Below are 26,887 nucleotides of genomic sequence, written 5' to 3' on the forward strand. Positions count from 1 at the left end.
AGGAAGTGAGTCATGGCCTCCGCAAAAAATAGAAAGAGGTGGGGCGCAAGCGGGCAGCCCTGACGCACCAAGCGCTCGAGGGTGAATCTCTCCCCCATCCTGCCGCTGATGATAACCCGGCTAGAGGCCGACCTGTAGAGACTAGCAATACCTCTGATCCACTCGTCTGGAAAACCGAACCGAGAAAGTGTACTTTCCAAGAAGAACCAGTCTACCCTGTCGTACGCCTTCCCAAAGTCAAGAAGGAGTATGGCAAGGTGTTGGCCACTGTGCTAGGCCCACTCCGTCGCCTCTGAGAATGTGAAAATGTTGTCCAAAATGCTGCGATCTTGGACAAAGGATCAAGTCATGTAGCAGGGGGCGGATGCGGCTACTGATCATCTTGGCGAGGATTTTGTAGGCAGTCGGGAGGAGGGTGATAGGGCGCCACTGTCTGATCTCCTGACGATCCCCCCCTTTGGGGACGAGGCAAATCAAGCCTGTCGCAAGGCTCTTTGGCATTTGTCCACTGGAGAAGATATGCTGGAAGGCTGCGAGCAAGGGGTGGTGGACCTGCTCTTAGAAGGTGGTGAAGAAAGCTCTAGAGAGCCCATCCTCACCTGGGCATTTCTGCCCATCAATAGCGCTCACTGCATCCTGCAACTCTGCCACGGTGAAAGGGGCGAGAAGGGTTTCACTCATGCTAGGCTGCACGAGCGACGGTGTATACCTCCACACCTCCTCCCTGCAACAGCGGGCACGAGGGTCTGGGGGCTCCTGCTGGAACAGGGATCTATAGAAATCTGTCGCCAAGTCCCGGATCTGTTCTGACACTACCATCCTGCGCTCTAAGAGATCGGAGCTGTCCCCCTGCTGACCTCTGGCCATGAGTCCTGAAGAACTCTCTGCACATCCTGTCGCCTTTCCTAGCCCAAAAGGACTTGGAAGCATGAAACGAGAACTCTGAGCGTCGCTGGGTGATCTCCTCTAGCATGGCTCGGGCTCTAACCTCTTGTCGTCCGAGCTCCCCAGAGCCTGGAGAAGACTGCTGCATCCGTTGTATCGAGGCAAGATCTCGTCTAAGACCCCTCTCCACATGAAGATATGGTTCATCCACAAGGGCTTATGGGAGCTTGTTCAAGGTTATGAGCAGAAGCGTGAACGTCCAAGAGCTCTATCTACTAGGATGCTGCCCAGGAGGATGAATTTCAAGAGGAGCTCAAGGATTCAAAGGCCCATTCACCATTGGTCTAGACAATCACAAAGAAGTTTTGTCCTGCTGTTCAGGCACTGAACAGTGCATATGAGGTATGGTCCAAGCTAGAGGATCTCTACGCAAGGGATTCGGCGATGTGAGTTGTCACTTTGTAGGGACAATTGTACAATCTCGAGTTTCACAGAGCAAGTACCATGCAGCCATTCTTGATGCAGGCTTAGGTCCTCCATGATCAGCTATAGGCAATGGTGGGTATTGCCCTCACATCTCTCCAGTTGGTGGCCCTCCTTCTAGCCAAGCTTGCCCTAGATTAGGACATGGTCTCTTGATCTTTGAGGTGCAAGGTCACAACAAGTTAGCTAGACTTTGATGACTTGTGCTTCCTTCTCCTTGAGGAGGACTTCGTCTCTCAGGGTAAGCTCAAGGTCACTCCAGGTGGCAGTGGGCACTCTAGGTGGTGAAGCACTTTCGATAGTGCATAAGGAAAAGCAGAGTAAGTACTAGAGAGGGCATGCGGCTGGAGATTGTCGGTCTCGGATTGGGAGTCAGACTCATTTTCCCAATTAGGTGGTCCAAGGCAGCAGTGGTTGCCAAGGACCGCCTGTTGGCACTAGCCTTCTAACTATAAGACAGTTTTCCCACACGGGTCACATCTAGAGAGGACATGTGTGTGGGAGTGCAAGCTGATAACGGCCCCAATCATTTGAAAATCTGGTAGGCAAAGCAAGGCCGTGGAGCTATATAGACCAAATGAGTTCAGAGCTCATTGCAAAGACCATGGACATGGTGTGTTCGGGAGTTCGTTGCTCGAGGTTCCTGTATGTGATGTGTTCATCGAGGATAAAAGCTCATGGTGTGTTCCACATATCACTATAACCCATTGGGAACTCCATGTAGAGTGGCATGTGAAATCATCTGAGGACATTTCATTTGCTGTTTGAGGTGGCATTATGGTTTGAGTGTCTAGGCTATTTCGTGCTCTCTTCGAGGAGAACCCAGTAGGCACATTGCTGGAGGGTCCATGGTTGCGTCTTCAGATCATTGTGCTCACCATGAGCTATAGAGAGAGTGTTAGAGTATGGCATCTCATAGTGAGAGAGGGCTTCATTGTGGGTGTGCCCCCCCGGAGAGGATAGGTTAGGGTAAGGCTTGGATAGGCTAGTTTAGCAGGCTGCTAGGTCTGAGTTGGGAGCCCAAATTGAGCCCCAACCAGGGTGGATCAACTGACTTGCATGGTTAGGTCAACCCGACCCTAATTGACCCAACCAGCTGATCTGGCTGGTCGGGTCAGTTGATGTGGCTGGTTGGTCCAACGGCTAGCGGAAGCTAGTCGACTAGGGTAGTTGGGGGGCCTATAAATGGTTCCCCTCATTCTCCACTTTGTGTCTCACATTGGGGGCTTTCCCTTGGAGTGCTCTCTCTCTCTCTCTCTTGACCAGCCCCTTGGTTGTGGTTGTTTCCCTGTTGCTATCGCTTATTTCACGATGACCCATGCCGCCGCCTTGGCCCGATTAGAGAGACAGTGCTTCTAGGCACTTTTCCAAGATCCATTGACAAAGGGCTGGCTTTTTGACACTCTCGTAAGACCGACTGCCATGTATGTAGCACCTTTTTAGGGAGTGACCTTTCAGATACTGACTGGAAGGGAGATTTGAGAGACTACAGGTGATCATGGAATCTAGGATGATTCGGAGTAAGCCTTCAGATCCCCATTAGATCATACAGGTAGAGTTCGCCATGACACCTCTCCAGGTGGATGCCCTCTTCGAAACCGTGACTTTAGTCCATAGAGTTTGGGCCCTACCTCAGTGGAGATTACTGAGATTGGCACTAGAGTCATCCCGACGACTAGTAGAGAGAGGCCTTGATACAGCATGGTATGTGTGGATGTCCACATGGTTTGATAGCCATGGTATCTAGATGGATAGGCTCCCCCCCTTTCAGTACATCATGGATGCACCACCAGGACTCCTTCCACACGATGAGATTAACTGTATCATACGATTAGACCTTTTCCAGCTTCACACATCTCGGGCTTGGGGGGGGCTGATCATGAGCTCCCCACCAAGACCCAGTTTTATCATGACCACTTTTTGAGGATATCGGAGCATGGTCTCACCATCAGGCCCCAGTACCTAGAGGATAGGAGAGTCTCACACACGCCTTGCGGATTGCTATCGGATAGATACGAGTCTCGTCCCATTAGTTGCGGATTGAGGCTGGGAGAGCAATCGGCATACCTAGAGAGCAGCGGGTCTGTAGACTATGCACGATTGGGGAAGATCGAGGAAGAGGAGCATTTTCTAAATGTTTGTCCGGCCTACTATGAGATCCGAGGGCGATACCACTGTCTCTTTCAGGAGGGGCTTGGCTTCGGACCAGTCACACGACCGATACATTTCCTTGACCAGGTTTGCATTGGGCTCTACCTGATTGAGATGCGGAGACACATAGATTCCCTTGTGGCAGGCCAGAGATCAGCTACAGTTGATGCCTCACGACATCGAGGTGGACCGAGCACAAACACGGGTCACTGATTTTTATGCATCCGAGCCAGCACCAGATGAGATCGAGGGGGAGGAGGAGACGAGAGCACTATGGATCAGCAATGAGGCCCGTCACCCAGGATGTGGCTAGATGAGAGATGTAGAGACCACACATGACACGTGGGGCAACCAGAGCGCGCACGATTGAGGTTCTACCTATCTCAGCCCTCCTTAGAAGATGTACCCAAAACACATCTTGGCTAGCTTGATAAGATGCACTTGGTCTCCTAGTGAAGGAGGCTGGAGCACATGATCTCATAGGCACAATCAACAGTATCAGGCACCAATCAAACTTGCTGATGTCCTCCGTTATCAAGTCTAAGGAGAAGGAATTACAAAGTGTATACACAATAGTTTCCTAGTGCCTCTCCGATAGATCCCAAGTCTCCTTGCAAGTTGTGCCTTCTTCAATAATCACCCTGCACATCATTCTCACTCACATCCTCGACTGTAGCAATAAATCCACTCCACTGCAATATGAAGTCCTGCAGCTCAGGCATCTACCACTCGCAAGAAAGTGGTCCCAACACAACTGCATGCCTTGTCTTGTATCTCACTCTACCATCAATTACGAGATTGCACCCATATCGTTGCCGCATTGCCTTTAATCCTTTGCATACTCCATTCACTATGCCATTTGACCAATCCAACCTTATGGCACACACTATCTCTAAATTGCTAGAGTTAAATCCATTGCTTTTGTTGCGGCTACATCTACAAGTGAATTGTAAAACTTCTTGGAGGCCAAGTTGCGTAAGACAAATTGCAAGATTCAAAATTTTTTCGTTCCACCTTAGCTAAAGCAGGAGTCCTAGAGACTAAAAATGGTTTTTGGAGAATTCCCTATTTTTATCCTATTGGGCAAGGACGTCCTACTTTTATCATGTTGGGAAAGAATGGTTGTAATAAAACAGAAATCAGCTAGAACTAGTTTAGCTTCATTTTAGAAGTAGGTTAGATGTTGGAGTGTCAAAGGGTGACTCTTTTTGAGGGAAAGCATCTATAAATGCTTTGTTCAAAATGTCTTATCTAGCTCCATTTTTCACACTCTCTCTCTTTTAGTTTTGTAGACTTGTACAAACCCGTACTTTCGAATGCGTTCTTTGCAAGATTGGAGCATCTTTTTTCTCAGTGTGGGGTGGCAGATACTCCCAATAGGAAATGGTTGAGAAAGAAACCCCCAAAAATCTAGAAGGTTAGATTGCAAGAATATGGGGTCAGGAGCATTCCTGAGAAACCGTCTGGACTCCTATGGTTAATTAGGCACAAAGCAGTCTGACAGGTTGCCATTGGCAAAGGCACACAGTTATGCCAGAGGTGTAAAAGGGATCCAGAGGATGTTGCAGCACAATGATTTATTTGAACGAGGTACAAGGGCAACTGGACTGAACGGAGGAGCAATGTTCTGTGGTTTATATGGCTTCAAAGAAAGTCTATGGTGTTTAATAAACCATTCTTAGATTCAGTGCTACTCACCACACGATGATTGTTCTCTACAGGAAAGAGAAAGGACCACTAAGGAGTGCAACGAGCACCCGCAAAAGCAGGGAGGAAAAGGATATTGCTCTGGCCAAAGAGCGTCTCATTATGACCAAGAATGTTTGGAACTTACTTTGTGATGTTGCTGAAGCCTTCCAGGGCTAGATGATTTGATACTTTCTGTAATCTATTCTCATGTTATATGATGTAACCTCTCTTCTGAGACTGCCCAAAGACTTGTACTCCTGGTATGCTATTACTTATCATTGGGGATTGGCCCACAGAACTGTTGTAAAGTTTTTTATGATGATATACTTTTTAATAAACCTGCATTTCCCCTCAAAAAAAGAACGATTTCACAGATCTGCATGATCCCTTTGGCGAATGCTTCGAGCAGTGAGCTGAGACACTTGTGGTGACGACTATGTATTTTAGGACATTCAAGGATAACACCTGAAACTTTTTGGCATGTATGGGATATTCAGGGCCCATGTATTTCACAATGGCCTCCATGCCATGATGTCTTGGAATTTGCTCCAACATCCTTTTGCTACACATCTAGGTTTTCAAATGCCTATATGAAGGCTGCCATCTCCGTGCGGATAGTGCTAGACCACGCCTTTAGCATTGTGAGTTTGTGTAAGTTTTAGTTGTTTATCCCTTTTTTCTAGACTAGCCAACTTGCTTGACGTTCTCAGGATATTATCTAATATTGTTGCAGTTGAAACAACGGCCATTTTTCTTTGGTGTCCTGAATCAGAGCTATCTTTATGGCAATACTGATGTGTCGTGAAGTACACTTAAAGCTTTGGTGGTAGAGCTTTTATATGCTCAGGGTTTACAGGGCTTCCCTTTTCATAGGGTTGATATCGATCTTGACATATGTTTTTTTGCAACCATAACGGATGTACTCCATTACACTTTTAGAGTAAATAGCTCTTTTTAAGATTGACAAAAGCTCCCCCTTTGACAGAGCACTAGATAGGAGAGTCTCCATCGGTTGCTGAGTTACTGTAGTGTATGGCATGCACACAATGGATTTCTATGATAAGTTTCCTCTATTGCTTGAGAAAATAAATCTTGTCTCTTTGACATACAAGAGTACAGGTCTCTGTCACATAATAGAGTGTAAGCCCCTTTGATTCATGGGACTAGTGCATCTTTGTGCAACATGACCTTGATGGACACTATATGTTGTAATTCATAGTACTTCCCTAATTTAGCATACTATTAACAAGGGTGCAAGAATCAAGGACCTAACTGATTCAAGGAGACTGCGTGCAAAATGCAGAAACGCAAGTAACTGAACTGGATTTACACAATACAGGCTAACAACAGTAAATGAAGAAATGCTGATGTAACTGTCAAACTAACAAACATGACACAATTTGTGGTATTTACCGCAATGCAAGTATTTGTGCCTTTTGACATGAAATATTAGAGATTGTGTTACTATATATTAGCAGCCTGCCTTATGTTCTATACGTAAGCAGAACGTAAAAGTTCATCCTGTATCTTTGCTAGCCATGAGAGCAATTCAGGAGTATTTAAGTATGAAATCATTCGCTACCATATTTTATATTTTCAGAGATCAATACAGCCATGAGAGCAATTCAGGAGTATTTAAGTATGAAATCATTCGCTACCATATTTTATATTTTCAGAGATCAATACAAGGAAATTGCTGTTGAGTATGTTGTTGCTGTATTTATCATTGCACTCTGTTTTTTATTTTATGGCTTCAGATTGTACGCAATGCAAATAAACTTGCAAAGCTTGTGAAAAGGAAGGAGACGCTCCAGAATTGGATGGACTATTATCACATCAAACATTCAAGGAATCCAGATGTGCGACCAACCAGAAAGGTTCTAGGCTTTTCTTTGAGGTTTGATTGCATGTGCTTGAGATAACCATGATTTTGGAAAAGATGCATTAAGGGAGATTTCTCTCATGTGCACCCTTGTATATGAAGAGTGAATTTACAGAAAGTTGTGGCATCGTACAGAAAGGTTTCCTTGGACTGTGGGGAGAGCGAGTTGATGCTGTGGAGTACTACACAATGGAACTGGAAAAGATAACAGACGAGGTGAATTTCTTGGTCATTCTAGACATGAGCGGGAAGTTTTCGTTTGCTGAATGGGTGTGTTTTTAGAGTTGTTTTGTATTAATTTGTGGTGAAATTTTACAGATATTTTATAGTGTATTTTCAAGTGTTAAAGTCTTATGTGTAAAGCGCCAAAAAGAAAACCCCCGCCCGTTTATCCCTTCGTAAAACAAGACTCTTAACGGGGGAAGATTGTTTTATACCCGTGTCTTTGATCTTTGAGATAAGTAATTCTGGATTTTATATTTTGGCTTTTGTTTTTTTGGGTGGATCTGCTCGAGATGCAGGTGTTTGTTGGATCTGCCGTTTGATGTTTAATTTTGCATTTAATGGCGTGACAGATCGCGACAGAGCACACCAGAGTTTTAGAAGATCCGAAGGCACTTCTTCCAGTTGCCTTTGTCTCTTTCAAAGGAAGATGGGGAGCTGCTGTGGCTGCTCAGACACAGCAGACGAAAAATCCTACTGTCTGGCTGACAGAATGGGCCCCTGAGCCACGTGACGTATATTGGCGTAACCTTGCTATTCCGTTTGTTGAGCTCACTCTTCGCAGATTGGTTATAGCAATTGCGATTTTTTTCCTGGTGTTTTTTTTCATGATTCCGATCAGCGTTGTCCAATCTCTGGCAAACTTGACTGCGCTTTCCAAAACATTTCCTTTTCTCAAACCAATACTAAACTTGTAAGTAACTTCAAACAACTTGTTGCGCATTTGCACTGAATGTTGGTATATATTAATATAAGAGTCTGCCATATTTTCAAGGCTTGTCAGGTGAAGTGTGCGAAACGACTAGCTGCTTTTAGATCAGGGTATCTGAAAAGGCTGCATGAAAGCTCTGAAGGAACAAAATGCATATCATAAACGATTTTCTTGTTACTATTTCAGGCATGTTGTAAGTTCTGTCCTTCAAGGATACTTGCCTGGACTGGCATTGAAGATATTTCTTCTTCTTCTTCCAATGCTTCTCATGTTGATGTCTAAAATTGAGGGCCACACTTCCATATCATCATTGGAAAGGAAATCTGCATCGAAATATTTTATTTTTCTGGTAGTCACTGTCTTTTGCGGCAGTATATTCACTGGAACAGCATCAGAACAGCTGGACGAGTTCATCCACAAGCCTCCATCAGAGTATAAGATCTATACCCCTATCGTTTACATGGATACATTGCAGTACATGCATTTGTACAAGTAGCTACTGTCTCTGCTTTTTTCGTGTTCCTGAATTAGATTAGTTTTTTTTTTGAATGGAGATATTTTAATTGTTTGGGAAGATGATAATCTCTTCTCTATCACATTTTTCTTTTTTTGGGGGGGCGTGGGGCTCTACGATGTTAGTTACTGCTTAATACACGACTCAACACATCGTAAACTTCTTCAACTGGTGTTGGGGCTAAGTATACTATGGCGTTCATGATATGCTGCCTCGAAGGACAAATATTTTAATCACCCTTTATCTTCAAGGGGTCATTATTTTTTCTTTCTCAATTTTTACGAGGACTCTGGAGATGGCTCCCAAGTAAGCAACAAAAACTAGGCAGTAAAAAATTATGCATAGTACAACGTGATGAGCCATTCAACTCAAGCACAAAGTGGCGAAAAATCCAAGGTGTCTCCATGGTATACGGAGGAAAGTGACTCTGAAGTCGAAGTTAGTGGTCAATGGTCAAGAACAAGCCCAATTGAAGGACTGCGTGAGTGTGAAAAGTACCCTTCCTTCACAAAAATTTCCAAGGAGATCTCAGTCCTCTCTCCTTAGAGAGATTAGATTACACCTACACCATCACCCATATCCTAATACTCTGATACCACTCTACGCAATGCCCATAACACCTGTTTGAAGGTCCAAAACCCTCCAGATAAAGACGTGGAATGCATTTGTGCTACACTTTTGATCAGTTTCCAGCTACATTCTTCTGTCTATAAAATCCTGTTATAATGTGCTGACCTTCGTGATTAGTCTAAAGTTTTTACAAGCTTTTTTCTATTGTGTGCCTCATAAATTTACTCTTTTGACATGCAGCATTCCCAATTTAATCGGTGTATCGGTGGCTCAAAAGGCTTTGTTCTTCATCACATACATTATGGTGGATGGATGGGCGGGTATTGCAGGAGAGATACTTCGTTTGAAAGCCCTGCTCATCTACCATTTGAAAAATGCATTTCTTGTGAAAACAGACAAAGATAGAGACAAGGCCATGGACCCTGGTAGTATTGGTTTGGATCAGTCACTTCCTCAAATAGAGCTTTACTTTTTATTTGGCATTATCTATGCGGCCATAACTCCTATACTTCTTCCCTTCATCATCATCTACTATGCATTTGCTTACTTGGTGTATCGACATCAGGTATGATCATTTCAAAACTTCATCACGTTTGCAGGATTAGATGCAAATATTATTATCAAAGTCGTTTTCCCATAGTTTCGTATGGTGATGAACTAATTCTTAAGCATAGGTTGACGAAATCCTGCTATTTCATTAGTTGTTTCTGATCAAGGTATACCTGAAACAATGTGGATTGATCTAAAATTAATCAATGTGTGACATGCGAATAAAGTTAATCTTTTGTATCATTCTTGTGTTATGTGTCATGCAGGGAAAATTGGGAATCCAGCAAGAAGCTAATCAACAACTTTAAAATCTAAGCATAAATAATTGGAATAGAAGGCCTTTGGGCAATGCAGAGGAGCAAAAACAAAAGCTAAGGAAAATTTAAGGGTGATTGTGGTTGAGATATTATTGCCAGTAGAAGAGTCTAAAACAGTCCCTCCTACCTTACACTGTTGCAATGAGCTTTGCTTGACTTTCTGGACATGAATGTTTTAGGTCAAGATAGGAAGACTTAAATAGTTGGCAATACTAGTGGTATTAGGGTTCTAGAGCATTTCAAGCAGGAGCTTTTTGGAAGATTAGTAGGTGTGGGGCAAGGGCTGCCACTATAGTTGCTCAAATTGGCAGCATGCTTCAATGTTGGAAGGGCCTCTATTTAGTCTTTAGGCATAGACACAGCTTCAACATGAATGTGTGTGGTGGTGTAGCCTTCTTTCTTTACAATTCCAGTCCGCATCACCATCTGATTGCTATCATGAGAGTCAAGCTCTTGCATTAGTGCAATGAACCAAGACTTTCATACACTGAGCTTCACCTATTGACAGGACAATTCAGTGAACCTCTGTACTACATTTCAGACTCTAGGAATATCAACGACTGTGAGCACACAGGTGGCTGTTCACAAGAGGCTTATTGGGTAGAAGAAAATGCGCAGAGATGCGCAGAATATAATGGGCAGTCCTGGACACCCAAATGTAACAGGATATCTCATGAGAGTCAAGCTCTTGCATTAGTGCAATGTAGCAGGATATCTCATGAGAGTCAAGCTCTTGCATTAGTGCAATGAACCAAGACTTTCATACACTAAGCTTCACCTATTGACAGGACAATTCAGTGAACCTCTGTACTACATTTCAGACTCTAGGAACGTCAACGACTGTGAGCACACAGGTGGCTGTTCACAAGAGGCTTATCGGGTAGAAGAAAATGCGCAGAGATACGGAATATAATGGGCAGTCCTAGACACCCAAATGTAACAGGATATCTCATGAGACAGTGATCATAAATTGTAAAATCCTATCATCATCCTGTGAAAAAGAGCAATGGTCAAGCAATTGAATGGGACTCCTATCATGTATTGTTGTATTGTCTCTATGTAGCAAGATGTATCTTGAAGTAACCTTTGCCATAGAGCTGACACTTGTAGTATGAGCTGCACCCATTGTGAGGGTAGCTTAAATTGTAAAATCCTATCATCATCCTGTGAAAAAGAGCAATGGTCAAGCAATTGAATGGGACTCCTATCATGTATTGTTGTATTGTCTCTATGTAGCAAGATGTATCTTGAAGTAACCTTTGCCATAGAGCTGACACTTGTAGTATGAGCTGCACCCATTGTGAGGGTAGCTTGAATTGACATAATAAGCGGACCGCTGGGCTAAGAAAAGTGGAAAAGAGAGTGAAGGGAGTTGATATAGGGAAGAAATAAGCATTTGGGGAGAAATGGGGTCTCAAAAGGGCCTCGCAAGGAATGGATTAGGCGAGGATCATAAAACTTAATCCAAGCCTATGTGGAGGGGTCATATTGGAGGCTTAGGTGTTTTGGTCAATAGAGCAGGAGGCTTAGGCTTGTTGGCCTAGTGGCTAGGTCGTGGGTTCCATTCTTGGCACGTGGGCGCACATTTTGGTGGTGGCAAGTGGAAGATGCCTTGTACATGTGGTGAATTAGGGAGACGCGCGGCTTGCACTGGTCTCTTCTGCCCATGCCCACCGCCACCTTTTGCAGCCCACTTGCAGCTGCTCTTTGCACTTGCCTTCAATACACCCCCTCCCCATTTTTTGAAATTGGGGACACATGGCAGCACACATGCTAACCTCCCCAATCTTGGTGGTTTTCTTCCCAAAATCATGGTATTCCTCTCCCTTTTTCAAATTGAAACCACCTATGGACCTAGGCAGAGTAAATGCCACATGCCACCTCAGCCCCACACAAAGGAGCACTCTGATTGGTACACCTTAAATCCCTCACTAATTCCTAAAAATTATGAAACACTAATTTGGGGGCCCTTTTGAGACCCCGTTTCTCCCAATGGGGATGGGATTTGGGAAGTAGGGAGACTTGTGATGGTGTGAGATGTGTAAGAATGCGTCAGAATGAGAAAAAATGATTGGAACAGGCAGAAATATGTCTGGAATAGACAAACTGATGTGAGCATGTCAGTACAGAGAAACGTCAAAAGAGAGTATTTGATCAAAAGAGAGTACTTGAAATGAGGAGAGGATTGGAGGAGTGCACAAGAGACGATATGTGATAATTGCAGGAGGAAAAACACACCAAGAGAGAAAAAGAGAGTGAAGATGGGAAGAAAATCTTGAGAGCATGCATTGACCTGGAATGAAATCGGAGGAAATACACCTAGGAGCTATGTTTGCATCCAGCTTGATTTGAGCAGCTGAAAGCTAGCGGAAAGCGTTCATGGCAGTCATACATAGATCTCTACATCTAAGGAAAAATAAATACCTTTAGTGGTAGCCTTTATCACTGCTGAGTCTGCTGAATTGCTGTCACAAACTCAATTTGAAGAGACCCTTGTATAAAATGGATGCTCAATCGTGTTGGTGTGTGGGGGCGAGGATATGCATGTGAGAGCACATGTTTATACAATTGTCTACAGTGGGGCGCCGATGATGTCGGTGGGGATGCCATAGTAGATAGCCCTTGCTATGCAAGATTGAGTATATGGTTTTCAACCTAGTGAGTGATTGTCATAACATTGAAACTGCAGGATGAGTTTGGCATGTTCTTGGATTCCTCTCTCTCTCTCTCTCTCTCTCTCTCTCTCTGTGGTCTTGCGTTGAGCCTCGTCTAGGAGACCGAGACGCACAGCACCCCTTGACGGGCGCGAGCGTCCCATCACTGGCTATGCACCAGCCAGGGCAACATGACATACGGAGGATTCCGCTCCGCTCTAGTCCTTTTCTTTTCATTGTTAGATCCAGATGTATTTGATTATGTATGATCAGACTTAGGATTCAGCACGGGTGATGATGCTCGTTTCAGTAGCTCCACCCTTACTGTGATTTGTATCAGGTTTTCTTTCAGTCTCATAGACCCATCGGTCTTCCGAAGACTCCAATAAAATTTTTTTCTCTCTCTCTCTCTCTCTCTCTCTATATATATATATATATATAGTCATTCTGGAGGAGCTGTTGATTCAACCATTTCTAGTCCTCATTCATCGGGTGTTTCCCTTATTTCAGGTTCTATTAATTCTATAACCACTACCTCCAACACGCACGGACCCGGAATGTTCACGCATAGATTACCCGCATTCGTTCGGTTTGTTTCAGTTACAGCATTCCCACCTTCATTACTTCCTCATATATATATATATATATATATATATATATATATAGAGAGAGAGAGAGAGAGAGAGAGATGAATATAATATCACATACATACATATATGCATGCATGCATGGATGCATATAAATATAAATATAAATTAAATAAATTATACATACATATATACTATATATATATATATATATTCTATGGTAGAAGAATCCTTGATTCATCCTATAATTTATTTGATAATGGAAAGTTAGGTTTCAGTTTGAATACCAGTTGACATGCGGTTCACTTTTTGTTTCAGGTAATAAATGTCTACGAACAAAAATATGAGAGTGCTGGTGCCTTTTGGCCAGATCTACATACCCACGTAATAGCATGTCTTGTCATACAGCAGATTACACTGATGGGCCTGTTAGCGACGAGAAGTGCCAAGAATTCTACACCTGTCTTACTTTTTTTACCTGTTTTGACTATTGCCTTCCATATTTACTGTAAGAATCGGTTTGAACCAGCCTTCCGCAAGTATCCTTTAGAGGTTAGTATCCCTGGAACAACTATTTGTATGACAGCCGTTATTTCACATTCAGCGGCAACCTTATGATTACTTGTTACTCCCATGTTAATCATAATCATATTTTAAGGATGGATTTCTGATTTGGCTCCAGGAAGCTATGGCAAAAGATACATTGGAGAGAGCAACGGAACCCCACTTGAATCTAAAAGGTTACCTGCAAGAGGCTTATGTGCATCCTATGTTTAAAATAGAGGAAGATGAGGATGTCGATAACGGAAGTGACTGGACAGAAGAGCCGCCTTTGGTACCAACAAAACGTGGTTCGCGTGAGACAACTCCAGCCGCAAGCGTGAACAGTGAGTCACCCATGATTATCGTTGCTCATTAGACAAAGAAATTGTACAGACCAGCACGTCAATGCTGGAGACTGGACACGAGAAATCCCATGTCGAAAAATTCGGTTTTGTACAATCTATCGTTGGGCGTAAGGTTGGGCACCTTTATAAGGGGAAATAGTCACTTCCAACACTCGAAATATTGTAATCGTGTGAGGCAAAAGATTATGTGTGTGTGAAACTAGAAGCAGGCAGGGTGAAATATGTTGCAACATTATAGTGAACACACAACCACGTATGTTCATCAAGATCTTTACATGCAACACATCATAGTCACACTTAATTAACTACCATTTAAAAATGCTCATTAGTGGTGGTGGTGACATGTTGACTAGAAGTCGTCCCAAGTTTTGTTTTGTTGATTGCTATTGTTCTTGAATATTATTCCCAAAAAATCAACGTAGTGCATGTTCAAGAACTAGTTTATGTAAGGATTTGTTATAAATGAAGTGAAAATATTAAGTTGGAATATGAATCTAAGGACATTATGGTTGGGGCTTTTAGGGCCCTTTCCCACTAGCAGTTAGGTTATGTTAGTGAGCTTAACATAACTAGTTTTGTTAAGTTAAAGTTAACTTTAAAATGGAAATTACATTGCCCATTATGTTATGCACTAAGTGGTCTTAAATAAAACTTTCAGGGTATTTTTTATACAAAATGGTTTATCTCATCGATCCAAAGTCAGTTCTTTACCATGCAATTTTTCAAAGTCAGTTTCAAGTTGATCTTGACCATGAAGTTTTCTTAACAAGAATCTTGCTTAAAGTATCATTCCCACTACTCACCTTAGTTAACCATTAAATTTTCACATTCGAACTTCTTTCTCTACTTAAAGTCCTTAAAGTACCTATTTTGGAGGAGTTAAATTTACAAACATTTTTAACGGATAGTTAGACACTCTGTTAAGAGCCTTGACCAGTGCTCCCTAATTGGTAATGGGAATAGGCCCTTAGTTGAATATAGGGCATGTCTCTATGTCATTTTTCGCTTAGGACACACAAACATTACTAGCAAAAAGTTAGTGCGAACTTGTTCGGTCATCTTTGGAAGATAGGTGATGAGCAAACAAGAGGCAAACTTTTACAGTATGATCGAAACAATGGTACATTTAAGGTAACTAAAATCACTAATTTTATTTGTGTTCGTGAAGCATTCTACATGATGATCGCAAATATTGGACTACATGAAAATCTACCAAAACCTAGAACTTATTTATGAATATGTTAGTCAGAGCTTCCACCTCCACTCCTTAGAGATGTTTTGCACACCCATATATCCCATCTCACCATCATCTAGAGATTGCAGTGCACCAAAGTATGATCTTGTTCTTGAGGTCTCACTTATACCAAATGCATCTTGGGCACATTATATCCCATCTTGCCATCGTATAGATTTGATCTTTTTCTTGGGGTACCACTTCTACCATATTGCATCTCAGGCACATTCCATGGTGTTAAACTTTTGGGCTTATTGTTGCATTCTCAAGGTAAATCATAGAACTTTATCTTATTCAGTCTCTCTCTAGAATATTAGCGACGTAGTTCCTTGTCTAAGCTTGACTTCCTTGATCTAGGCTTTAGTTCCCTATGCAACTACATTTATTTATAAAGCCTCTTGCTTTGAGTGCTCTTTTGCTTATTGTTCAACTTGATGACAAGGTCATTTTGCATCTAACATGCTAAGGCATTTGGCCTATCTCCAATTTTCTATTTCTTCGCGTTTTTAAATAGAACTATAGCCTCACAATGCAAAATTACAAATTTAACAAGGTTGGGACTAGGTACTCGGATGTGACTACTTAGAGGGGAGTAAATGCCACTTGCATCGTAGTATGAAATTCAAATATGCCATGGATTGCGACCCTCATTGGATTGATCAATTCATCTACCATTCAATCATCTTCTTTATTTCATGCATTAAGGGAGAAATGGGGTCTCAAAAGGACCTCCAATTAGCATTTCCCAATGTTAAGGGATTAAAGAGGGATTTGAGGTGTACCAATGAGAGTGCTAGAAGATGTGGGGCAATGGTATATTGAGGTGGAGGGTGGGTAGACTTGTAGAGAGCCCCTATTGGTTGTTTCCTTTACAGTAGGGACCACCCAAACCATCCCTTCCACCTCTTAACGCATGTTTGGTCCTCCTACCTGGTGTAACTCCCCCACATGAGCCCAAATCCGTCTTCAATGGCATGGTAGGCCCCTTGTGGCGAATTTTTATTCCACCCTCCCTCTTTCTAGGGCTTCTGTCCCCCACTGTTTTGGTCCAGCTTGCCATTCCCTCCATTTTTGGAATGTGAGGTTGTCCTCCCTTGCATTTGCCCTCATCCTCCTCTTTCTCTGCTCCCTCTTGCTATAGCTTGCTTGTTGCAGCTCCTCTCTCTCTCTCTCTCTCTCTCTGACGATCACCACCTGCACATATATATTGTATCTCCCTCCTCTGCCCCATTTTTGGTGCCCCCCCCTTCTTTTTTGTATAATCTGGAGGTAGACACATATTTTTTATAACAGGACTAGACACACCGTCCTTCATAACCTCTTTTTTGTAGAAACGGTTGGCTGGCCCGTTTTGAGACCGCCACCGTTATGCTCATTGTATCAGTTACCTTTAGTCTCATAGACCTTCACAGTCTCCCGAAGACTTTAATAAACTTTCTTTCTTTCTCTCTCTCTCTCTCTCTCTCTATCTCTCCCCCATTTGCTATGTACCTCCTCCCCCCGCCCCCTCTCCCTCTCCCCCCACCTCTCTCATGTGTCTTTGTTGGTGCTGTTCTGTCCCTGTCCTTCTCCCTCTTTTGTGTCTCTGTTGGAGCTACATTGCCCTGTGTAGGAGTCTCATTCTTGCTGTTGCAACCTCTGCAAGCATGGTGAGGAACAAGGCTACAAGACCATGCAATGCTGTGAGCTCTTATGTCTTCCACAACACTAGAAATGCATTGGATGAGTGGATCCCTTGCACCTACAGCCTGAATGACTGGATAGTGATGAAAGGATCGGCCAAAGGTCCACATCAACTTCCCAAGAGCAAGAGGTGTGATATCTTGCATGAGTGGAAGGGGCGCATTTGGGAAGAAAGGATGGCTTGCAAAAAAGTGCAACATGTCTACATGGGAAAAGATATGCAGCTTTCTCCATCATTCAATCAATCTAGGATACCATCATACTGTGAGCCTTTCTATTTATGTACCTTTTTTACCTGTAAGTATAAGGAGTCCATTTGGAAATTTTGTGTTTTGTTTCTAAGAGCTCTTATTCATGGCATATGTTTTCCCTTCGGACTCCGAGGAGTGGAAACCAGTTGAGTCATTCATAGGTAAGTTCATTGCAATTCATGAGGATTTAGGTAAGCAAATGCATGCAAAGGAGAAGTTGGCCTCCTTGCGAAAGAAGAATGTGTATTGGTATAATGCAACATACATCACTCCAACAACATCATCAAGCTATAGCCATCTACAAACCATTGCACCACCACAACTTCAAGACATGGATTGTAGCATTGTGGACTCGAGGACATTGCAATCGTACAAGGATAAGATTGTGAAGGATGTGGGCATGGCCATAGTTTACATTTGGATCCAAATGGGCAAGGTTATCTTGGTTTTATGCCTTCGCACATTTTTGCTTCTTTGTTTCGGAATATACATATGCATAGCACGAAAACTATGTGGTCCTACAAGCATGTAGTTGAAAATGCTCTTGAAGATTTACTTGGGATGAATTGGGGAACCAGGTCAGGCGAATAAAAGGGTGATGTGTTTCAATGTCACGCATGTAGATACAATGTGGTTATTAGATACCATTTGTCACGCTAAATGTTGTATTTAGCTTTTCAATATAGGCGCTGGAAGAAAACAAATGGCCAGTGGCTTCTCCTACACTCTAATGATGAAGACAATACGGGGGTAAGTTTGTCTATTGATGTTAATGAAGGAGATGTCAAGAATGTGAATGTCACATCGCAATGGACTCTAAGGGATGTGTGAGAACACCTATTGGTCATGGAGGATGGCATGTCAGAGCCCTTCAACTTTACCTTAAATGGTGGTAAGATCAACCGACATGTGGAGAAGTGCATGCATAGTGCCAATTTCATTCTTTCTGCAACTTTGAAGATTTTTAACAATGTGTTTGACTAGTGCAGCATTTAATTTTTTGCCAAATCCTAGTTCTTGTTCAAAAGATGATGGACAATTAAATTTCTTTTGATGTTTTTTCCTTTGAGTTTATGGTAAATGTTTTTCTAAAAAATTGGGGATTTTATAACTGGTTTTAATTTTTAGGGTTTTGATATATATAAAGGAGTAAGAGCCATTTTTACGTTACATTCTCACTTTCACTTTTATAGAGCCATAGAAACTCCCACCCTCAAAAGTTACTCCATCAGTCGCGCTATTTGCCATGGATTTAGCTAGAGTTGCATTCCATGATTTCATCTCGCGAACTGCATTTGAAAGTCGTGAGGAAGAGCTATTTTTTGTGTTTGATAGGACTTTAGATGTCCTAGGCACATACATGCGAGCTAAGGATGACTTCATAGGTCTCATCCACTACATGCAAGAGAATTTCACAGATTTTGCATATACACTTGACGACTCTTTAAAGAGATGAGTTTCTCTATTCCTAGATGAATCCAAGTTTGTGAAGCGCTTGGCCCGCTTTTGTGTAATCTTACAAAGGAAGGGTTTAGGACGGTAGAAGTGAAAGACATCCTAGGAACATGGATCACAGGAAATACAGGCACCAAATTCCTTTCATGGGAGATTGCATTTATCTTTCTTCTCCAAGAAGGAAATTTAGAGAAAGAAGCCTCATCATCCAACACCCCCTCTAGTAGAACTGCTGATATCCTCATCGTTAGACTTGACTCTGACATTTACATGGAAGAGAGTCTTGACCATGCAAGAGAGGAGATGGAAGCAGCTCAAGCATTGAGCCTACTTCAAGAGCCCCGAGCAAGAGTAGAGCAAGAATTTGCATCGAGAACCACTGACCCAAAAGTAGACTTATGGTCCTTGTCCCCCCTCATCATTGATGGAGAAGAGTACATATTCCTCCATGACATAAAGGATCTTTTTGGACCAATAGGATCAGGCACTTGGAGTCCTATCTGGGTTCAATGTTGACAGAAGTGTCAAAGATCCTGGGGTTTTAGGTTCTGAAGACTAGACAATGGAAGAATTTCTCTTGACGATGCTGGTTTCAATGAGGGATGCATACATGTCTATATATGATGCACAACCCTCTTATGCAAAAGCTTCCACCTCCAAGACAAGTCAGGAGAATGCTTCCACCTCCCAAATGGAACATCACACAGCACCTAGTTCCATCAACATTGCAAATGAGAGAGGGATAGAAGCCGATGACGCTGTAGTGGTAAGTTCAAACAATATTTTGCATTTAATGTTCTTTTGATATGATTTGTTTTGTCGGTTTTTTGATGTTTATCGAATTGTTGCAAGAGGTATTTGAGATGAATTCTCATCTCGACGAGGTAATGTCCTCAGCGCATTTGGGTGAGATCATTCTTTGTCCCATTACCTCGGCGAAGTTGCAGAGCACCTCGTGGTCTTCCACAACAAGTTTTCTCCTTAAGGGCCTGCGGAGCTACTGAAATGCAAGGAATTGTCGCGCACTATCGGATACTCCAAAATTACTCAGAATGCTGACAAGGTCATTTGCCTGGCAATCAATGCTTTTGGATCAAACATTCACGGCAGGGCATTAACGGCAACAACTATGTCTTTGGCAATAGGAGACAAGGATCTTAGTGCTATTGTAGCTAGCTTTATATCTAGGAGTCCACTAGGGGATTCAAAGACCCCTATTCTCAATGTACTCGAACTAGCTAAGAAGAAAGATAGCCTGTGAGGCCTCTTGTAAATATAAACATATATTTCAATGGATACATGACTTTAATGACCACATGTCTTTCTTATTTGTTTTAAGTCATCGTTGCTCTTCATGAATTCGTTGATGATATATTTATTCCATCCTTTTAATTATGTTAATTTAATGCATTTCTAGCCAATTTAGAATGATTTCCACCAATTCTGGGTTTCAAAGTTCATTTCTGTTAAATCTTGGAGGAATTTCACCATGGCGCAGAAGGCAAAAGTGTCTGAGGCGTTGTGAGGAGCTCAAAATGCCCTAAATCCACCATGACGGGTATTTGGGCATTCTTGCAAGCACGATGAAATTCCTTGAGGATTTGATAGAATTCAAAAGTAACATTGAAATGAATAGTAACTTCAGTCTAAACATGGAGAATTCACAATGATGTGATGATGTACAAAATGTAGATATATTTTATTTAAAAAGATCGCCCCTTGGGCCTCAGATACAAGAATATGCCTTCATGGGTAGGGGGTAGTCTAAGTCCTAAGGATGGGCTCCAAGAGATTCTAGGGCTTCAAGCTTGGGTCCATCCATAGCCACTTCACCAGAGCCATGTCTTTGTCCATGACTGTAATGCGCTTTACGTGGATGGTACACAAGTTGGCGTCCTCGAACAAAGAGATGGTGAAGCCTCCTAAAGCGCCCCCATAGCTCCTATGTTGAGTCGTACATATCCTTGTACTCCTATGCTATCTCCCGTACCACACGTTGGAAGGGAGCACATGGGATCAGGTTGTCGGTGGTCTTCTGCAACCAGTTGTATGATCTCCCTTAGGGCCCTCACTCCTGGCTTTGCTATGTATGGCTTTCTGACTCTTGGTGGAGGCCGTACAGGTACCCGAACATGGCTCCATGGCCTCTTGTTTGCTTTGTACTTCTTGCGCTGCTCTTCTCTATGTTGATCCTTCTCCAAACCCTCATCTCGCAAACAACTTGAGCTTTCACCTTTTTTGGAGTCGTTGTGATAGGACTTCCTCGACATCTGCTTTACCCTGTGCACGGGCACAGGAACTATGTCCACGACGAGCTCTATCACACCAGGATAGGCATGACCATCCTCTTTCTTGCAGTTTGTTGACCCCTATCTCGAAGCCTCTCAATATCGGAGAGGCTCTCAAACACGTTTTGCTTATTCAAGGAGTCCTCTCACGAGAGCCCTCCTAGGAGTTGGGGGTTGGTTTGAAACCAAATTTCTTTTTACTCTTCCAAGTCATTGTGCCCCTTATGCAATGGTACCCTCCAAGCATTTCTCTTGCACGTTGGTTTGTTTCTCGCCGTGCACGTCTCACTGACCAAGGTGTGGGTAGGGGCAGTGTAGACTTCTTATACTTTCCCAAAATAGCAGACTTGAAAATTTTGAAAACAGATGTGTAAGCTTCATGACTTACACCAATAGTATCACAAGCTACAAGCATCTCTTTCTTTATCAACTTGCACATGTAGGCACTTGTGTCTTGGGTCCCTTAGTATCCCAATGACATCACTTGACTTCAATAAACTAGCTAGAGCATATGAACAATCAATATCATCCCCGTCCAACACATCTTCCATGAAGTTCCTAAAGAAAAACACAAGCAAAACTTAGTCATAAGCATTGTAGCACAAAAGAGTGTAATTTCATTGGAACATTTGATAACCAACCTTGTAGCCCAGATTCTCCTCTTTCTAGCACCACCTATGGGTGCCAATGCATCCATGTTATGTAAGTACCTTCTTTTTCTATCCTTCAATCTCAAAGGTGTTTATTTCATCTTTTGCACTCGTTCTTTTGCCTTCTCTCATTCCTTCTCTACAGCTCATTGAACTTAATTGTATATAGATCTTTTCAAGCCTTTTTTGGTTTCAACTTGCTTGTAGAGTGACTCTTGTAATTTTTGTCGCTCCAAGTCCAACGCATTTTGCTCCAAGTCCAATGCTTTGGCTTTATCATTAAGATCATTGTTCTTCCTTTGAAGCTCTTGCATAGAGTTATGCATTGCAACAATGGTGCTTTATCCTAAATGTGCTAGCTACTCTACTTGGGCTCTGCACATCTCACTTGCTTGCATAGCCAATTGTCTGAGCATTGTTTAACCGATTGCAATAACCAAGCAACCCCGCATGTCCATTTCCAAAAAACCGAGCTAGATCATGCATTATATGAAAAGGAGGGCTCTTTTGGTTGGCAGGATCTAAAGGACACAAGGATCCTTCTACCCAAAGGTCGAGATGTTTCTTTCCTTGCGAACAAAGACTGTGGATTTTGGAAGCTCCCCTCAATCCTAGACTACATGTGCTTGCATATTCAGCCTCCAACTCTAAGTGAACATGGTACTTGTTAGAGAAGACGTCCTCGAATGGTGCCATGAGTAAAGGAGTGTAGAGAAGGAGAAGGTGTGGAGAAGCAAGCTTGAAGGAGTAGCATGCAGGAAGGGGTAAGGTGAGGAGGAGGGATGGGGGAGGGAGGACCAACCGTTGAAGAGGAGGGATGGAGGGGGAGGACCAGCAGGCATGGAGGAGGGAAGGGGGAGGGACGAGCATGACATGCCCTTCCTTGCTAAACGTGGCTACATCAATACATAGGCCTCCGAATGGTTCTGAGGGGTCACTTCATACCTTTGGTAGTATGGTGACGCATAATGTGGCAATAAGAACAAGAATTCAGTAGGCTTCTATCTACATCAACCAATCTAATAACCCAAGCTCTCCACCCATGCACAATAGAATGCACACTACAATTCCACTTCAATACCCTCATAGCCACATTAATTCATCTAGCAACCCATCCACTCCCCCCACACACACCACTAACACTTTCAAATTACACACTCCCCATCATCGCAATGTCTTTCCTTAGTGGGGACCTACTTTTTGAAGATGATTATGATATTTTGACCTTACCATGCATCTTATAATTCTGAATTTTTGGGGTTGGTGTCATGTTCTTTAGTAATCATCTTTATTTCCCCCCAACGAGCCAAATTTTGGAACTATCAAAGTCGGATGACCTTGTTATCCATGCCTTGCAATCCGTTTCCTTGGCTAAAGGTATTGGGTAGCTGCAAGTGGATGATAAGAGAAACCATCCACACTCATGGCTACCTCACGATGTGAGTTTGGTGAAGGGGGTGTTGTGCATGGGCTGGTTCTTTGCATTTTAAACAAGTTATTACGTGAAAATATTTCTTCATTTGCTAGTCTATCAAGGGATAATACATTTCCAAACTATGACGTGTTGCAAGATCAATCAAGCTTGGTTTTTCAACATCAACAATGCCCTACAACCTTGCTCACATTCCTATTTTGGCTTCTCCACATATCGCATATTCACAAGCATCAACAATCAAAAATTCAAAACACCCAGCATATCAATACTCTAGGTATATCATATTCAGTGGGTTGTTTTCTTGTCAATGCTTCAATGTGCCTGCCCTTCTTTGATGAGTGTATTGATCTTTAGATCAATCACTTCTTCTTGTATAAATTCTAGCCATCATCTCGTGAATGCTTGCTTTGTGTGCTCCCTAAATTTGAAAGCATGACATATTAAATCCAACTTTATTTTGTGATGTCTAGTGATCAATATCATCAAGGTATGTTTGCAGCATAGGTCTCAGTATTTGGTTCATTGCATGTACCAAGGGCTCACATTTAATCTTTTTTTAGCCAGCTCATCCATAGCTTTGTAACTTTGAGAGACTCAGTCCTAATTAGCCAATTTTCATTTGCAAGGAGCTTAGAATTGTCAAGAAGAAGGACAAAAGTAGCTATAGTAGCAATTGGTTTTACACACAGCCATCAACTATATAGTAGATTTAGGGACACCCATGGAGCTCCTATTGACATTTCTTTGGGACATCTTGACCCTCCATTGCAAAGTGTCACCATGCTATGGGAGTATCTAAGCAGCATCTCTCCTTTCCATGCAGAAAGGCTTTGATGGCATCATTAATACAAATGCATGATATGGCATTAGTAGACTCATAGAACAACATATTGCTAATCAAACTGATCAGCCTTTGGGTAGTTACAAGTTGGAGAAAAATATCAATAGCAATGGCATTAGTTTTCTCATGATAGATGAGTAGCATTCAAGCATATGAGGAGAACACTATTAGTAATCATGTAAGTTTGTGAGCAAAAAGTAGTGGTAGTGGATGTAGCATCTTGATGATGAGGTGCTTGCCCAAATATTTTTAATTTTGAGCGCAAGGTGGGAGTGTCCCTTGCACGTTCAAATACGGAGGCTCCAAATCTAGTACTTAGAAATTTCTTTAGGTACATATCTCTTGAGACTAGATTTCTTGAAGAATGGCAACCTGAAATTCAATTGCATCTTGGAGATTTCCACACGTTGGAACCTACTCTAGCACTTGATTTTAGAGAACTCTTGGACATGAGTATAAACTATTAAAAGATTTGTGCACACAAGCTAATCCTTGTTGTGTGATCTCATGTAGAGCTAAGCATCTTCCATAACCTTCTCATTTGTAAAGAGATTTTTTGGTGATACATATTTGTTCATATCTTATATAGCTAGTATTTGTTATTGTAGGTTCGTAGTAGCTCATCTATAGATTGTAGGTTTTGTTTTGTGAACGAGTGGTTCCTTTGCCTATTTGCTAAACCAGTCTATTCTTGAACTCATTCACTAAAAATGTGTTTTTATTACCCTGTAGGTATTTATTTAGACACGATCACTATCAACAAAAGGAGCATATGATTCATATGAGCAAACCATTATAGGTAATTTAACTTTTGAGATCTAAACTCAATAAAGCAAAACGAAAAGCTGAGAAAAGCTGAGGTGAAAGCAAATACCTCTTCCCATACATCCCATATGGATTTTCTTATTTTTTGTTTCAACTTTCTTATTTTATATTATTTTTCTCACTTTTGAAATTTTCACAATTTTATTAGTTTGAAGTTTTTTAAAAAAGAAAGACCTTTATATTCATTGAATATGAAGTGTTTCATTTTAACAATGCATTCAAAATCAAACTTGTGATTGTACTTAACCATCCCTCTCTTTTTTTTATGCATGTTCTTGATGGTGAGTGAGAACTAGGGAATCTAAAGAAACAACCGTGGTGAATGCATAATCAGAGGATGATAACACTATCATTTATGTGATCATAGTCCAACAAATACATGAATAAGGCGATGCTTACAAGAACTCATAATTCATCCTCCTTTACAATCTATATAATATTGCGAATTGGACTACAACCATATGAATAAAAGTGTTGACATCCTTAGATCTTGCATCTAGATTGGCTTTGTTTGCTCCTTCGCATCGAGATTTAACTGAAATAATAAAAAAGTAACTTAAATAAACTTAAACTTAAAATTAAAATTCTTTTAAGATTTAAAAATAATAAATTTGGAGGGAATGGGTTTGTAACAATTTGCATGTTTTTAACCCATGCAATTAGGAAAAGTACATTTGAAGCATAACACTCAATTTTGTGTACACACTTAAGAAATTTGCAAAGCACATTGGCATATATTTGTGGCGTGGCTATCTCCCATTCATCACAGCATGCATCAAAAGAGAGGAATGTTATAAGAATTAACATTGAAAACAAGCAATTAAAATATTTGTATGATAATATATGATATAATTATTATAACCACACGGAGTGTGGGCAGGGAGGTGGCGTGCTTCCTTCCTCAAAGAGTTATAATATGAGGGAATGGGCCCTTCCCTGGGCATCGAGTTTTTGAGCATCAAGAATATTAGCATTGAGTATAAGTCTTGTGAATGGATAAGGTGCCGACATATTACATGAATGCCAATAGTCATGTTCGTATTGCAACTTGAAAATCAATATTTTGCATGCACTAGTCACATAGATATCTTGAACTTGCTAGTAGAACACAACCTCAAAATAGGAAGGATAATTTTGTAAATGAATTTCCTTTTGATAAAAAGTGCAATATAACTCCACGAGTATCTCATCTTTGATCTATTACCATCAAATTGGATTAGCTTCCGTAGGCATTGTGTTACAAGTCCAAACACTTTTCCCACAAAATTGCTTGGCCTTTTTCTCATAGGATTTTCACTGCCGACAAGACTAAACTATACATCCTACATCAACATGATCTCCATCGTTGAAACACTCAACATTGGATAAGACACACGATTTAATTTAGTACAAAATGGTTGAAAGGACAAAGATGGCGAGAATTGAGAAACCCTAAAGCCTTGAAAATTGTAAACGTGTCGTAAGTTTCCAATGGGCTTACCTGTTAGGATGATATCTCATAGAAGAAACGAATGTCAAATTAGAGGCCATTGGGAAGCTTGGAGGCTACACATCATCGAAGAGCGAGAAGGTTGCAAGAGGATTTGTGGTCATGGAGAAGATGTAATCATACAAAACAAAACTCGAACATCCTTGGTGTGCAAATTACCCAAGCAACTGTTGAGTAGCTACACAAAAATTCAAATGCTAGAATCCATGAGTTCTTCCAACTACACTAGTGCACTCATCAAACATCCGAATCTCAACTTAGATGTGCTCACAAGAACATACCAACAGTGCAAACTTGAGAGACATCACAACTGTAGCCACTGATGCTTTGGCTATGGAGTTGAGATTCAGAAGTTGGGAGGAGCCAAAAATCAAGATCCAAACAGGCAATCCCAAACTCGTGCATGTACTACAAACCAAGTCATGGAAATTCCGAAGGAATGTACAAGGGTTGCAAAAATAATCACAATGGGTGACAACATATTGTTGTGAAGCTGATCCGTGTGTGTGTGTGTGTGTGTGTGTGTGTGTGTGTGTGTGTGTGTGAAAGAGAGAGAGAGAGAGAGAGAGAGAGAGGAGAGAGAGAGAGAGAGAGAGAGAGAGAGAGAGGGAGA

The 26,887-nt window shown here is 41.9% G+C and overlaps 1 protein-coding gene across 8 annotated transcripts in view; it reads left to right on the forward strand.

Moving 5' to 3' along the window:
* The window catches only part of LOC147883751 (hyperosmolality-gated Ca2+ permeable channel 1.5-like), a 50,681-nt gene extending 36,196 nt beyond the window's left edge, over positions 1 to 14,485 (forward strand). For 5 of the 8 annotated variants that reach the window (XM_087399026.1, XM_087399028.1, XM_087399027.1 and 2 more), the window contains 7 exons: positions 6,966 to 7,085; positions 7,226 to 7,306; positions 7,666 to 8,006; positions 8,211 to 8,456; positions 9,349 to 9,673; positions 13,534 to 13,767; positions 13,898 to 14,485. In XM_087399026.1, coding sequence (XP_087255152.1) covers positions 6,966 to 7,085; positions 7,226 to 7,306; positions 7,666 to 8,006; positions 8,211 to 8,456; positions 9,349 to 9,673; positions 13,534 to 13,767; positions 13,898 to 14,134 — 1,584 coding nt within the window. In that variant the 3' untranslated portion in view covers positions 14,135 to 14,485. The remainder of the gene's footprint in view (positions 1 to 6,965; positions 7,086 to 7,225; positions 7,307 to 7,665; positions 8,007 to 8,210; positions 8,457 to 9,348; positions 9,674 to 13,533; positions 13,768 to 13,897) is intronic. The other 3 variants (XM_087399032.1, XM_087399031.1, XM_087399033.1) reach the window with 2 other exon arrangements.
* Positions 14,486 to 26,887: the final 12,402 nt, after the last annotated feature.

The sequence above is a fragment of the Dipteris shenzhenensis genome, chromosome 27, assembly GCF_047967505.1.
Source record: "Dipteris shenzhenensis isolate YYH24624 ecotype China chromosome 27, Dip_SZ_1.0, whole genome shotgun sequence".
Lineage (NCBI taxonomy): Eukaryota > Viridiplantae > Streptophyta > Polypodiopsida > Gleicheniales > Dipteridaceae > Dipteris > Dipteris shenzhenensis.